The sequence below is a fragment of the Macrotis lagotis genome, chromosome 8, assembly GCF_037893015.1.
Source record: "Macrotis lagotis isolate mMagLag1 chromosome 8, bilby.v1.9.chrom.fasta, whole genome shotgun sequence".
In the NCBI taxonomy this organism is placed as follows: Eukaryota; Metazoa; Chordata; class Mammalia; order Peramelemorphia; family Peramelidae; genus Macrotis; species Macrotis lagotis.
This window is the reverse complement of record NC_133665.1, coordinates 81,233,190-81,246,706: the sequence shown is the minus strand read 5'-3', so window position 1 is coordinate 81,246,706 and position 13,517 is coordinate 81,233,190. Positions and strand designations below refer to the sequence as shown.

General features: G+C 32.4%; 1 protein-coding gene across 5 annotated transcripts in view; it reads left to right on the top strand.

The window, feature by feature from the left end:
- Positions 1 to 13,517, top strand: part of ZDHHC21 (zDHHC palmitoyltransferase 21) — a 63,540-nt gene that overhangs the window by 12,620 nt on the left and 37,403 nt on the right. For all 5 annotated transcript variants that reach the window (XM_074197533.1, XM_074197532.1, XM_074197529.1 and 2 more), the window contains 3 exons: positions 2,538 to 2,636; positions 8,460 to 8,571; positions 12,491 to 12,629. In XM_074197533.1, coding sequence (XP_074053634.1) covers positions 2,538 to 2,636; positions 8,460 to 8,571; positions 12,491 to 12,629 — 350 coding nt within the window. The remainder of the gene's footprint in view (positions 1 to 2,537; positions 2,637 to 8,459; positions 8,572 to 12,490; positions 12,630 to 13,517) is intronic.

Genomic DNA, 13,517 nt, shown 5'->3' with positions numbered 1-13,517 from the left:
AATGATCTACTACTCCCATGATGATGATAATTAGGCATAAGTTAATTTTTTAAGGCCTCCCTTTTTTCCTCTTTAAAAATGATAGAATTGAATTAGATTGCTAAGGTTCCTTTCAGCTTTACCACTCTCTCATTATCATTAACACTGAGACTGGATTGGACCTTGGAATAACCAGTGCAAGTTTGGGAATCTGATATATCAATATAGAAGCTTTGTTCATGACAAGGGAGTAAATAGAATCCTTTCTTTGAATTACAGAATATTTAAAAAGAAATGTGATTTTTATTATTTTATAATCATACATCTAATAATACTGGTAAATAACATAGTTACATAGTATCCAGATGGGTGAAGTTTTGAAGCAGGGTCTCAAATTAAGTCTCCCTTTAGTACCACTTTGCTAAGAGATGTGATTTTAGGGAATAGACTTTTAGTGAATGCCTGAAGTTTGTTTTTCAAGATCTCTCTTGCCAGTGTTATTTAGATTAATGAATTGCCCAATAAATAAAATTTCTAAGGCTAAACTGAATTCAGGTGACATTAAGAGTATATTTATTTATGAGGTTTCCCCAATGGCTTCTATTTCTTGGAGAAGTAATGCCATGTGAGTGAAACCTAGAGAGGATAAATAGTTAGATAAAAAGACAGATGGAGAGAAACAGAGATAGAAATAATTCCAACAAATTCTTCCAGTCAATTAATAATACTATAGTCTGCCACTGTTCACTGGAGCTTTTTGCTTGTTTTTCAAATATTTGAATTGATTTTCATATTTTTTTAACTTTTTTTTTCATTTTGGAGATATATTGGTGACAGGGTAGATAGATCACTAGACTTAGAGTTAGGAAGATCTGAGTTTGAATGTTGCCATAGATAGATACTAGCAATATGACCCCAAGAAAGTCACTTAAGCTCTCTGGACCTCTTTTACATCATGGAAAAAAATGAGGGAGCTGGACTCATTTGGCCTCTAAAATCCCTTCAACTCAAAAATATATGAGGTTTCTTCCTTTTTGCTTTCTTCCATTATGTTCTCTGTTGGTTTGAAGTTTCAAAAGAAACTCATTAGTACTATGTGGCTGGTTTACTGATTCACCTTCTTATTATTTGTGGAAACGGGACATGTATACACACTTGCCTTTTAATTCTGCTTGGACAAAGAATAGATTTACAGAAGGTACAAAGAATAATTGGCAAAAGAAAGAGCAATATATTCTGAAAAATGGAGTATTATTAAATCTGACTTACATCTACAGAATGTTTCTATCACCAGAGGAAAAAAACTGTTGAAAATATTTCTAATCTTTTAAAGTTTTTTTTTTAGGTTTTTTTTTTGCAAGGCAAATGGGGTTAAGTGGCTTGCCCAAGGCCACACGGCTAGGTAATTATTAAGTGTCTGAGACTGGATTTGAACTCAGGTACTCCTGACTCCAGGGCTGGTGCTTTATCCACTGCGCCACCTAGCTGCCCCTCTTTTAAAGTTTTTAAACTTTTTAAAGTTTAAAGTTTTTAAAGTTTTAAATCTATAGACTAGATTAATCTAGTAGGCACTGATTGTTGGAAGGATTTTGTTGTGCATCTCTTTGTCAATTGCCACTGTTTTAATAATGCTTTCTGTTGACATATTTGACTGTTTGGTTTTGTGAAGCCATTTTATTCTTTTTTGACACTAGAGTTTCTGAAATTAGTTTTAGATTTCATTATCAATTATAACCTCCTAGGTACATCATAATTGGAGAATTGATAGTTCTGAACTTTTCTGCTTTTATGTAGAATCACATAGAATGTTGTATTTTATGGGAGTTGTAGAGTTATTTACTATAGACGTCTTCATTTTACAGGACAGGATACTCAGGCCAAGGGAAATGAAGGGACTTACTTGGTTCACCTAGCTAAATTGTTTGTGATGATGGGATACCATACTCTGTGTCAGATGAACAGGACAGGCTTTTGTCCATACCCACAGTATATATTTGTTTTGTTTTATGCTATGAATACTTCCAAATTCTTGTTTCTTCCCCCAAACACTTGTTAATAAAATTACAAATCTCACTGAACTGCATCTCATCTGTGGATTTGGTTTGTAGTATACATGTTAATAGGCATGGAAAATCTGAGGAGGGGGAACTTAATTTGGGATTAGATGATTGGAAGAGAGTTCATGGAGAAGGCAGTCCTGAAGAACAGTTCTTAGAGAATAAGTGGTAGATTTATAGGTGAATTGGAGGGAAGGAAGCATTGGAGGCTAGGTGGAAGAGTGTGAGTAAAGCAGTGAAGTAGTACCAATTTGGAGTAGAAAGGTTATATTGCCCAGAGCATATAGATTATATATGTCAGATTGAAGAAGACCACTAAAATCAGGGTGAGGAGTTTGGGTGCTGAACACTCAGTAATGGGTGTTAGTATTGATATGTTTTCTTGGAAACAATTCTTTTGTTTGTTTTTTAATGTATGCTAAAGTTCATATTTTTACAATGTAAATATAATTAATAATAAAGGATCTTTAAGGGTAAGTGGTTGTCTCTCTGTTTTTCCAGTCTTCTATGGTATTGCCATGTTTTGCTTGGTGGCCTTAGTGAGAGCTTCAATAACTGATCCAGGAAGACTCCCTGAAAATCCAAAGATTCCACATGGAGGTATTATATTCTTCAGAAATATTGTACTTAATTCCTAGCTGATTAGTTTTCTTATGATACCCTTATTTTTACCTAGCATGTATTGAAATCTTTTATGTCTTCATGGCATGGTCATTTCAAATGGTCCTCTCTCTCTCTCCTCTCACCTACCTCCTTCCCCAGGTTTAAGTCTTCCTCTGACAAAGAAAAAGAATTAAACAAAAACTATGATTTGAGGCAGTGATTAAATTTCACAATATATACAGTATTATCTAATATTTTAAACCTGATAGTACCTTTATCTTTTTGGCCAACGGAGGAAGGTACATTTTACTATCTGTTCTCTACAACCATCATTGATTTTTTTTTTTGGTTATAGTTATTCCATTTTCTTTCTGTTACCTTTTCCTTTATTTGTTGTCAATGTTGATACTGTCTTTAGTTTGACTTCTCTAACTCTGCATCATTACACAAAATCTTACTTTTTTCTGAATTACTCATTTTTATAATTTTGAGCTCTATAAGGCCATAATTTTTCAGTTATTTTCTAGTACACCAACTTTATTTCTGATTCTTTGTTACCACAAGAATATTTTGGTGTATATCAAAACTTTATTTCTCTTTTCCCCCCTCTTGTAATCTTTTTCCTGTCTGGAATTGATGAGTCAAAGGGTATGAGTAGTTTGCTGAAATTTCTTACATAATTTCAAATTTATATTCAGAATGGTTTAGATAACTTCATCAGTGTGTCTATCTTCCCATCTTGCTATATTGCCTATTGCCAGTTTGGGTGATGTGAGATGAGTCCTCTAAGTTACTTTAGTTTTATACTTCTCTTACCAGACTTAATATGGCCATTTAAAGTTTGCAACCTTTTCTAAAATTATTCATTTCATTTGATCACTTGTCTTTTAGAATAATTCATTGTGTTAATTTCCTCTATATCTTGTATGTCACTAATTTCCCCACTTTTCTATTTTGTCTTCATTGCTTTTACATGTGCAAACGCTTTCAAACATTGTGGTCAGAATTATCTATTTTATTTTTTATGGTCTCATCTGTCATTTGCTTCTTTAAGAATTCATCCCTTAGCTGTTGTTGTTAAAGTAACCTACTCATTCTCTTTTAATTTGTTTTTATGTATTAGGGTTATAGTTCTATTTTGAACTTATGCAGTCTTTGTTCTGAAATATTGGTCTAAGTAATTTCTAACAAGCTGATTTTCAATTTCCTCAGCAGTTTTGGCCAAAAAAATCTCCAGTATTTTATGTTTTGGGATTATGAAACAGTGGGCTACCTTTTACATTGCTGCTGCTTTTTATCTAGATTAATAGGGTTTTTTAAAAAATCATTCAATCATTGAACATCTGTCATATGACAGATATGTTATTAGGCACCAGGAATATAAAAGAAAAATGAAAGTGCCCCTTCCCTCAAGCATTTTATATACTTTAAGGATGGATACCATGTTCATAAGCACATGCAACAGAAATCCACAAATGCAAGGTAATTTGAGATGGAGGAGGAAGGTAGTACCATTTTGGGATCAGGAAAACTCATATAAAGGTTGATGAACTTTGAAGGAGACTAGGCATTCTTCGAGGTAGAAAGAAGAGTGTATTATAAGATTGAGGGACAACCTTTAGAAAGACTACCCTTTCCAGTACTGGTTGCACTGTTATTCCTGCTCCTAACTCACTGATTGCAGAGGATGAATTGAAATACTCCTTGCTCCTGATTTCTACTTCCAAGGTTTCTTTCTTGTCACCATTAGTTAGCAACTTTTCCTTCAGAGAGAGAGAGAGAGAGAGAGAGAGAGAGAGAGAGAGAGAGAGAGAGAGAGAGAGATAGTGATAGTCAGTCACACAATTACTCTGAAGTCCCAATTCCTCAATTTCCTTGCTTTTCATGTTCTACCCTACCACCACACTGAAATTCTTACCTTGTGTCTCGCCATACCCACAAGTGTTTCACATCTGTTATGAACTCTGAAATTCCTTTAATGTGATACTAATCTCTAATTAGTTCACCTCTTCCTCTGCCTTTTAACTCCATAACCTTGTTCTTTGTCCTCACTGTAACCTCTAATCACCCCACCCTTGTGTTCTTTCTCAGACCATCACCCAGCTCAGCTCTGAGTGTACTCTCTTTCCTTATCCATCTTGACACCTTGGTGAACCAGTTTTTCTGTAAACTATCCACTTCTCTGAATCCCTTCTGTCATTATCCTGTCTTCCCTTGCCAAACTTTACCTTTGGATGACTCCCATCATCTCTTGTCTTCACTCCAACTTTGATGCTGCTAAAAGAAGTCACAAAACTATGCTGACAGGATCCCTTACAAGTTTATGGTACATAATTTCAACTGGGTCCTCACTGTAGCAAGACAATTCTTTTACGCCTCCCTCATTGATCCAAATTGAGTATGATGAGAGAGGTCATATCCTGAAGGAAGAAACATAAAGTATGAGAGATAGCAAAATCAGACCATAAGATATCAGTTTTTTCCCCTAAATTTAAGTTAATAGTCTTTGGTCTTTGTTCAAACTCCACAGTTGTTTCTCTGGACACAGATGGCATTTTCCATTGCAGAGAGCCCCAAATTGTCCCTGATCATTGCACTGATGGAACGAGAGAGTCCATCAAGGCTGATCATCATCCCCATGTTCAGCTTTCATTTTTTGAAAGACTTGAGTTCTAAATTTTTCTCTTTTCCCCTCCTTCCTCCCCAAGACTAAGGTCATCTTTTTTTAACAGTGGTCTTTCGGGGATGTTCTATGGCTGTGAATCATGGAATACCAGAATCTCCAAAGAATTGAAAATGAGGGACAAGGGAGAGCTTGTGGTTGATAACATAGTTGACATCCCTGATTTCCATCTAAATTGATTCTTCCAAATGCTGGTGCCTTCCTCATTAAAGTGACCTAGTTTTTATTTTTCATGTATTTTTTCTTCTGATAGATTTTAAGTTCCTTGAGGGCAGGGATTGTCCCACTTTTGTTTTTTATCCTTAACACCTTACATAATGCCTGGCACATAGTGGGTATTTCACGAACACTTGCTAATCCATTGCTGGAGAGATAACTTTTAACATGTATGGTTTATCATCTTTATTTTTCAAGGAAATATAAACATCAGTGAGATTACAGATTCGCTGGATTATTGGAGTAACAAATCTACTAATGTTAAAAGATTGACTTCCTTTTACTTTGATTCTTTGTGAATAAAGTAGCAGTTTTAAGCACAATTCTTATTAATTTCTTGGAGATTTTGATGAGTAGAAAGACGTTGTTCATTTTTATTAGTGTTGATATCTTTTTAAGCCCTTATGGCTATTGTAAATTTAAAAAATTTAGCTAATTTACTCTTTGACTCTTGATTTATTCCTGAGCTAAGAAAAAAGTCAAAAGAACAGAGATGTGATGGACAAAATTTCAAGAACAATATCCATTAGAATAAGTGATACCTTTATTTCACATTTTCATCATAATATTTTGCATTTATATATACTATATTTTACTTGAGATTGACATGTGAAGTGATTTCCTTGTTAGGTTTGTATTGTTAATCTCATTGCCTCAATGAAGAAACACTGGTGAGGTAGTTATTGTAGTTTTTAGTCATATGATAAAGTAAGACAAATACAGGTAAAAAATATCAAAATAAATAAGTATTCTGGCTGGGTGGATTAATGGAAAGAGTATTTTTTACCTGTTTACTATGTTCCAGGTGCTGAGCACACAAATACAAAACTAAAGTCTCTGCTTTCAAAAATCTTGTATCCTAAATGGGGAACGCCACATTTTGGTCTGGGAAGTCACTGGATTGATGAAGGCATTTGATTGATGTGATATTTATGGGGAAAAAACAGTAGAGTTGATTTGACTGCTACACCAGAGTAAGAAGTAGAAGGGGGGCGGTGAGGATAAATAGTAAAACCAATGACCTGTGGATATCCTGTTTGAAGTGTGATAAGTCTTGGGCTAGTTAGGTATATAAAATAAAGTAAAATTTGTAAAAACCATTTGACTTAGTGCCTGGCAACTATAAATGCTTGTTATATAATGCTTATTATATGTAATAATTATTATACAGATGTTTACTGGTATAAAGGCATTATATAAATGCTTATTCCATTCTCTTACTCTGGATACAGTTGGCTCTCTCCAATCAGGGTGAGATTCAGTAAGGACTTCAGGGAAGGACTTAGCTACTGGTTGTTTGGAGATCATTATGGTAGCCTTGCAATTGATCTTCATGTTTCTGACTTTATCAGTTCTACTTTCACACGGTTACCAGAATTTTACAAATACATTATTGGTCTCACTATTACTTCACTGCTTGAAAAACCTGAAATAGATTTCTCATTGCAATAGGATAAAATATAAACTTTTTAACTAAAGATCTTGAGATCAATCTACCTTTTCTAGTCTTATTTTAATCTGCTCTTCATGCACTCATATTTCAGACAAACTAGACAACTAGTCCTTTCCCAGGCTCACCCTGGAGTCTCATTTCATATAAGCCATTCACTATGTTTGCAAAGCTTTTTGTTTTTATTTTTCTGATCATTAAAATTCCTTTTTCTTCAAGACCCAGCTGAGGTGCCATCTCCTTGAAGTTTTTTTTACTCACCCTAATGAAAGTGATCTCCTTAATTTCTCAGAATTTTATGAAAACTCCTTTCCCTGAGAGGGACTGATTTTATCATACTTATTCTTACCTAGTCTATCTTATCTATTATATTACAAGATCTTTGAGATCAGAGACTGTCATTTTCCATTTAGTATCCCTAAGTTGATACCGTGGTTCCAAACCCAATTGTTTAATAAATGTTTGTAGAATTCAAATTAATCAGTGAATTTTTGATAAACCACCGAATAACAAAGGTGTTTGCCTTAACTTGGAAGATGACCTTTAATAACTTTATTGCTAACTAGTTATATTAAATTCCATACAAAATAATATTGTACCTGCATTTTCTTATCTATGTCCATGTTGTCAAAAGACTTGAGAAAGTGAGCAGTTTTTATTGCTGGTTAGGAAGAGGAGCTGAGCTGTAGCTAAACTCTATATAGTTCTTTATAGACTTCATTCAAACATATCTACCCTCTAAACAAAATTATTGTTATCCTTGAGCTTCCATTAAAACAAAAATAACAGAAACATACATGTTATCTTACCTTTGTTACTAATGAATTCAAAGCATTTAAAATTATTTGTTCATTATAGATAAAGAGGGAATCAGCAGTTTCATTTTGTAGTTTGGAAATATAATTTTTGAAAACATTTTAACAAAATCTCTTTATAGTAAAAAATACTTTTATGACACATAGTATTTTATCTTTGGATATTACCTCTTTTACATATTGTCAGTCCCAAGCAATTGGAATGAAGCAATATTTGAATTCTGCATCTTTTCTGACCATCATATGCTTATGTTTTTTTTTTTTAAATAACATTTGTAAGTATTCTGAAAAAAGATATCACAGGGAGTTGTTGTTGTTCAGTCATTCAGTCACGTCTGATTCTTTGTGACCCTTTGGACCATAGCATGCCAGGGCCTTCTGTCCTCCATTATCTTCTGAAGTCTGTCCAAGCTCATGTTTGTTGCTTCCTTGACACTATTCTTCTTATCTTCTGCCATCCCCTTCTTTTATTGCCTTCATCACAGGGAGTATGGATTAGCAATTATACCTTCTATCTTTTAGAATATTCTATATATTTATATGAAAATCATTCTTTTATATACCTCTAAGAATTTGCTTTTCTATGTGATATTAATAATGCATTATTAATAATGGTTAAATTTTGAAGTAATGTCATTAAACTTAATTTTTTATAGAAAGGGAATTTTGGGAATTATGCAATAAATGTAATTTGATGAGACCAAAGCGTTCCCATCACTGCAGCCGATGTGGCCACTGTGTTAGGAGAATGGATCATCATTGTCCATGGTAAGACAAAATTAATTCATTTTTAATCATAGTAGTTTCTGTTATATCAGTTGCCTCACTGATTTGTTAGATTTTCCTTATCATATATAGCCTGTAAAATAGGAAGGGGTTCGGTATTGATAGCAGACATGCAGTATCTGGACAGTGGAATAACCAATTCTCCCTCCTTTTTTAGATAACCCCTCCCCCCCAATTTTTTTTTCTGCCCCTTGAGATTTTTCTCACGTTTAAATCTTATCTATCTGTCTGTCTGTCTATCTATCTGTCTGTCTATCTATCTATCTATCTATCTATCTATTTATCTATCTATCTATCTATCTAATTTGACTTAGTTTGAATATGTCCTTATGTATCATCATGTAGTTCTCTACACCTCTAAAACTATCATCATTTAGTCAGAATTGGAGATAGGAGGGGGCACAGGGTTTGAGAGTACAAAACTATGTTGACCTTTTTGGTCAATAGGGGGCTCTCTTGTAACATCTAAAGACTAAAGAAAATATGCTTTTGAGCTACTTTTTTTAAAACTTGAAATTTTGCAATAATTCTTCATCATATCACTGTAAAATCTATGAAAAGCAAGAAATTGTATATAATTCTCTTTTCTTTGTATTATTTATAAGATATATATGTTTGTATAAGTGTCATATGAATGTAATTAAGTATACAGAAAAAACACAAGTATCACAAAATATGAGGTAGCAGTTATTCAGAAAATGAGTCAGGGTTGATCTTACCCCTTTAACAATAGTTATAAATTTGCTGGAATTAGTAAAATATTAAAAAGTGTAAAATATATTATAGTATAAAAATCAGAAGTCTGTCTAATTTTTTTTGGTCTGTGATAGAAGTCAACAGTGCTTTTTTCCCCAATATAATAAATTGATTTAAAACATATTAGTCATCATTATCCTCTGAGAAATCTAATCATATGCATGAAGTTTATTCTAATTGCTTCACACATTTGAGTTCTAGTTCTTACTCAGAAAATGTTTCTTATTATTGAATATAAAAATATATAAAATATGCCAGCTTGAATTAATCCTTTCCTTAAAAGGAAAACAAAATTTAAACTTCATGAGAATAAAAAGCACGATAAAGCCACCATTTGTAAATGTTCAGAATATTAATAAATACTTATTTTTTAAAACAATGAAAAATAACTCTAATTTTGAGTTACAACGTGCCTTCACTTCACTAGTTATAGAGGTGTACAACTTATTCTGTGTCTCTAATCAACTTCTTTTAATACGTAGGAGAGTGGGGAGACAGTAAATAGATTAAGGATATTTCATTTAGACTTTTTTGTTGAGGGCTATTAGGACATTCAATACATAAGGTGATAAGGCTAAGTTTATTGATCGACATAATTGAAGCATGAGAGAGAAAGGATGATAGGGAAGATGAAGTGAGTTAGAGAAGAATTAGTACTATGTGGAGAAATCTTTCCTGGGCTCTTTCATTTAGCAATTTGAAGATTAAAAGGCCAAAGCTCAAATGACTCTTTGATTTTTACTGACTTCATTCCAAGTCTGTATCATAGGTTTTCGTTGTCTGTGTCAGATGTCAGATCCTTTCTTTATAATCAGCTAGGCAATAAACATTTATTTAATGCTTACTATGTGTGAGGTTCCTGTGCTAAGTGACACAGCTACAAAGAAAGGCAAAAATTCATCTCTTTTTTTCAAAGATCTCTTAGATTAGTGAGAGGGACCACATACAAACAGGCAATTTTTTTCTGTTTTCTGTGTACAAAGAAGATATTTATATACATAGTACATATCTGTATTTATGAATGTATGTACAGACACACACCAGGTAATAGCTGCAATTTATTGTGATTTCACATTCACACAGAACAATACAAATGCATAGATGTATGTATATATGTATGTTTATATTCATATATAACTAATGGCACATAATTAATAGAGGGAAGGCATGAGCATTAAGGGCAATTGGAAAGACTTCTTATAAAAGGTGAGGTTTTGGTTGTGACTGAAAGCCAGGAAAACCAGAAAAGGCAGGAGCTTGAGATGAAGGAGAGAACTGATGACTTTTATAAATAGATTTCTTAGTCTACGGATTACTAAAAGTAAGTGCTATAAACACTGCCATATGAACTGTTTGGAGGGGGAGATGGGGATGACAATAGAAATAGTTAAAGCACCAGGATTTTAAAATGTTTAGTAGGGTGAACATTTGTACATATGCACATTTTAATGTAACCTAGCACTTTAAATTATTTAATTAAATTTAAATTTGTTTTCAATGTAAATTGTAGTTTAAATTTTATTGTTATTGTGATAATTATCATGAATACTCCCAGTTCTAATAAATTATTCTATTTAGATTGTAATAATCTACTAGATTATTCTATATTTATGTAGAAAATTCCTCAGAAATAACCATCTAAAATAATATTTAAAAAGGAATGTGATTCTTCAAAATTAGCTGCTCTTATATCCTTTTTGCCCCCCCCCAGAGGGTAACAAAGTAATACAATTTTAATGTGTTGAAATAACTTAAAATTCTTTGTCATATTGACCTCAGGGTCTATGTTTTAATATTTAAAATAAATTGAACAGTTTTGCAATTAAATTGATGATAAATTAAATAGATTTTTTAAAATGGAAAATTTATTACAATTAAAAGTGTTTTATTTAATTTTTGTTCTAAACATAACAATATTGCCATTTTTAAACTATTTTGGAAATATTTGGTATTAATCTTATTCATATTAGCAGGTATATACTATAAATCTTTCTGTGACTAGGAAAGAACTAGTGGAGACATGATGTGATTTTTCCTACTTTTTTTACAACTCAGGGTGTTTGATTTTTGTGTGGTATATGATCAGACTGAATCACTTCTGTTAGGCAAATGAGTTCTTAGGGTTATAATTTCAGGGGAAATTATAGAATATATTATTTCTAATTGGCCTTGAGCTGTATAATAGTTAATATGTATAATTGAGTTGAATTTTGTAATAGTCAATATGTTTGATGCTGTTTTTGAAAAATTTTCCAGAATTGTATTTACACATGAAATAGACAGTTTTCCTTTTTAACTTTTTATAAAGATAAAGTACATTTTCAAATTAAAATACATTTTAAAATTTAAAGTTTAAAAATTTTGAAGTTAAAATACATTTTAAAATAAAATTACAAGGTGATACTGTTCATCAAAAAGTAATATGTTGAAATCTACACACTCTCTCTCATTCTTTTTCACCCCAAATCCCATAAACTGTGGAAAGAAAAATCTGTTGGTAAAATAATCCTGTTTTTTAAAAATAAGCAAACAGAATGGGCAAAAAGACTTGCCAAAATAAGAAAACTTATGTCCAGGTTTGACAATATGCTTTCTAATTTATAATCACTTGATTTCCAAGAAATAAAACTGTTAAGCAACAACTCTGGAAAAGTTATTTTTTTTCTGGATTAGAATTACCCTTTTTTTGGCTAGAATGTAGAAACCTGTATTATCACAGAGAACCAGTGAAACAGGAGTCAAAGGAATTGGAGTATAATCCTTTGATGTCTCTAACTCATCTCATTGTGTGACCCCATTTTCAGTTTTCTTATCTGCAAAATGGAGTGAGACTTGCCCTCTTGATCTCACTGCATTTTTGTGAAATAATGTATGTGAATGCATACTTCACCTATACTATAATTTTTTGAACATAAAAGATATAAAGTACAAAATGTGCTACAATTGTATTGTCATTTTTATTGTAGTTTCTTATATTTTGTACTTCCTGTATGCCTTGGGTGGTTTTAGAAATGATGTGTCTAAAAGTAAAAATTATAGCTTCTTTTTCTTCAGATATTGTTTTTGAAGTTTTTCAAAATTGGCCTACTTACAATTTTTAAATGTATTCTTTTCATTTGTTTTTATTTTTTATTTTTTACTGCAGGATTAATAATTGTGTTGGTGAAGATAATCATTGGCTTTTTCTGCAGCTATGCTTCTACACAGAGCTTCTAACTTGCTACGCATTGATGTTTTCTTTCTGCCACTATTACTACTTTCTACCATTAAAAAGGCGCAACCTGGTAAGAAATTTTGTAGCAGATATCAAGAGTACAACAGCATCCTACAGCTGTTAGAATGTGTCTTTTTTGAAAAAAATGTTTCTTATTAAAAAAAAAACAAAACCTCAAACATCTTTAAATGGTATTTGGTTTGGAATGACAATGATATGATATTATCCTTAAATAACATACATTCAGGTAGTGTTGAGATTACCTGCATTCTGTGTGATAGAATTAAATAATGTTATTCTACTCCTATGTAGTTAAAGCTTACTTCTTTTTGTAATGCATGACCTTTTTTTTGGTTATCAAAAGATGACATGGCATAATGGATTGAGAGTGGTATATCCCAGAATACCTAAGAGGATTTCACCTCTGACATATACTGACAGAGTGATACTTGACAAAGCAGTTCACTTCTCTAAACTCTTTAGGATTTTATGTTGCACAGACTCTCACTTTAATCCTTCCTCCACTTCTCCCTTTACCCCCTCCCCTATTTTATTCTTTGCCTTTCTGCTGCCTTCTCTATTTTCTAGTCAACTCTATAGGAATCAACATCCATATGCTATTCACCTATGAATTTAACAAGGTTATATATCTCTGAAATAGACCCTGGCTCCTTACTTATACACCTATCACTATATATTTGTCCCCCAAAATACATTGATTCACCTGTTGAGGAATTGGGGAGTTTAGTATATGGTGTTTCATCTGTACCTTCACCTTCATTTCTCCTATTTTTTAAAAATGCTGCTTGCATTTTTAATCTCCTTGTGTACTTATTAAAACAAACAAACAAACAAACTTCTTAGGTCTTTTCTATATTCTATATTTTTTCTCTTTTTCAAAGACAACCTTCAAACACTGGGAGAAATTTAATTTTTTCCCCTTTTCCTTTCTTCAGGC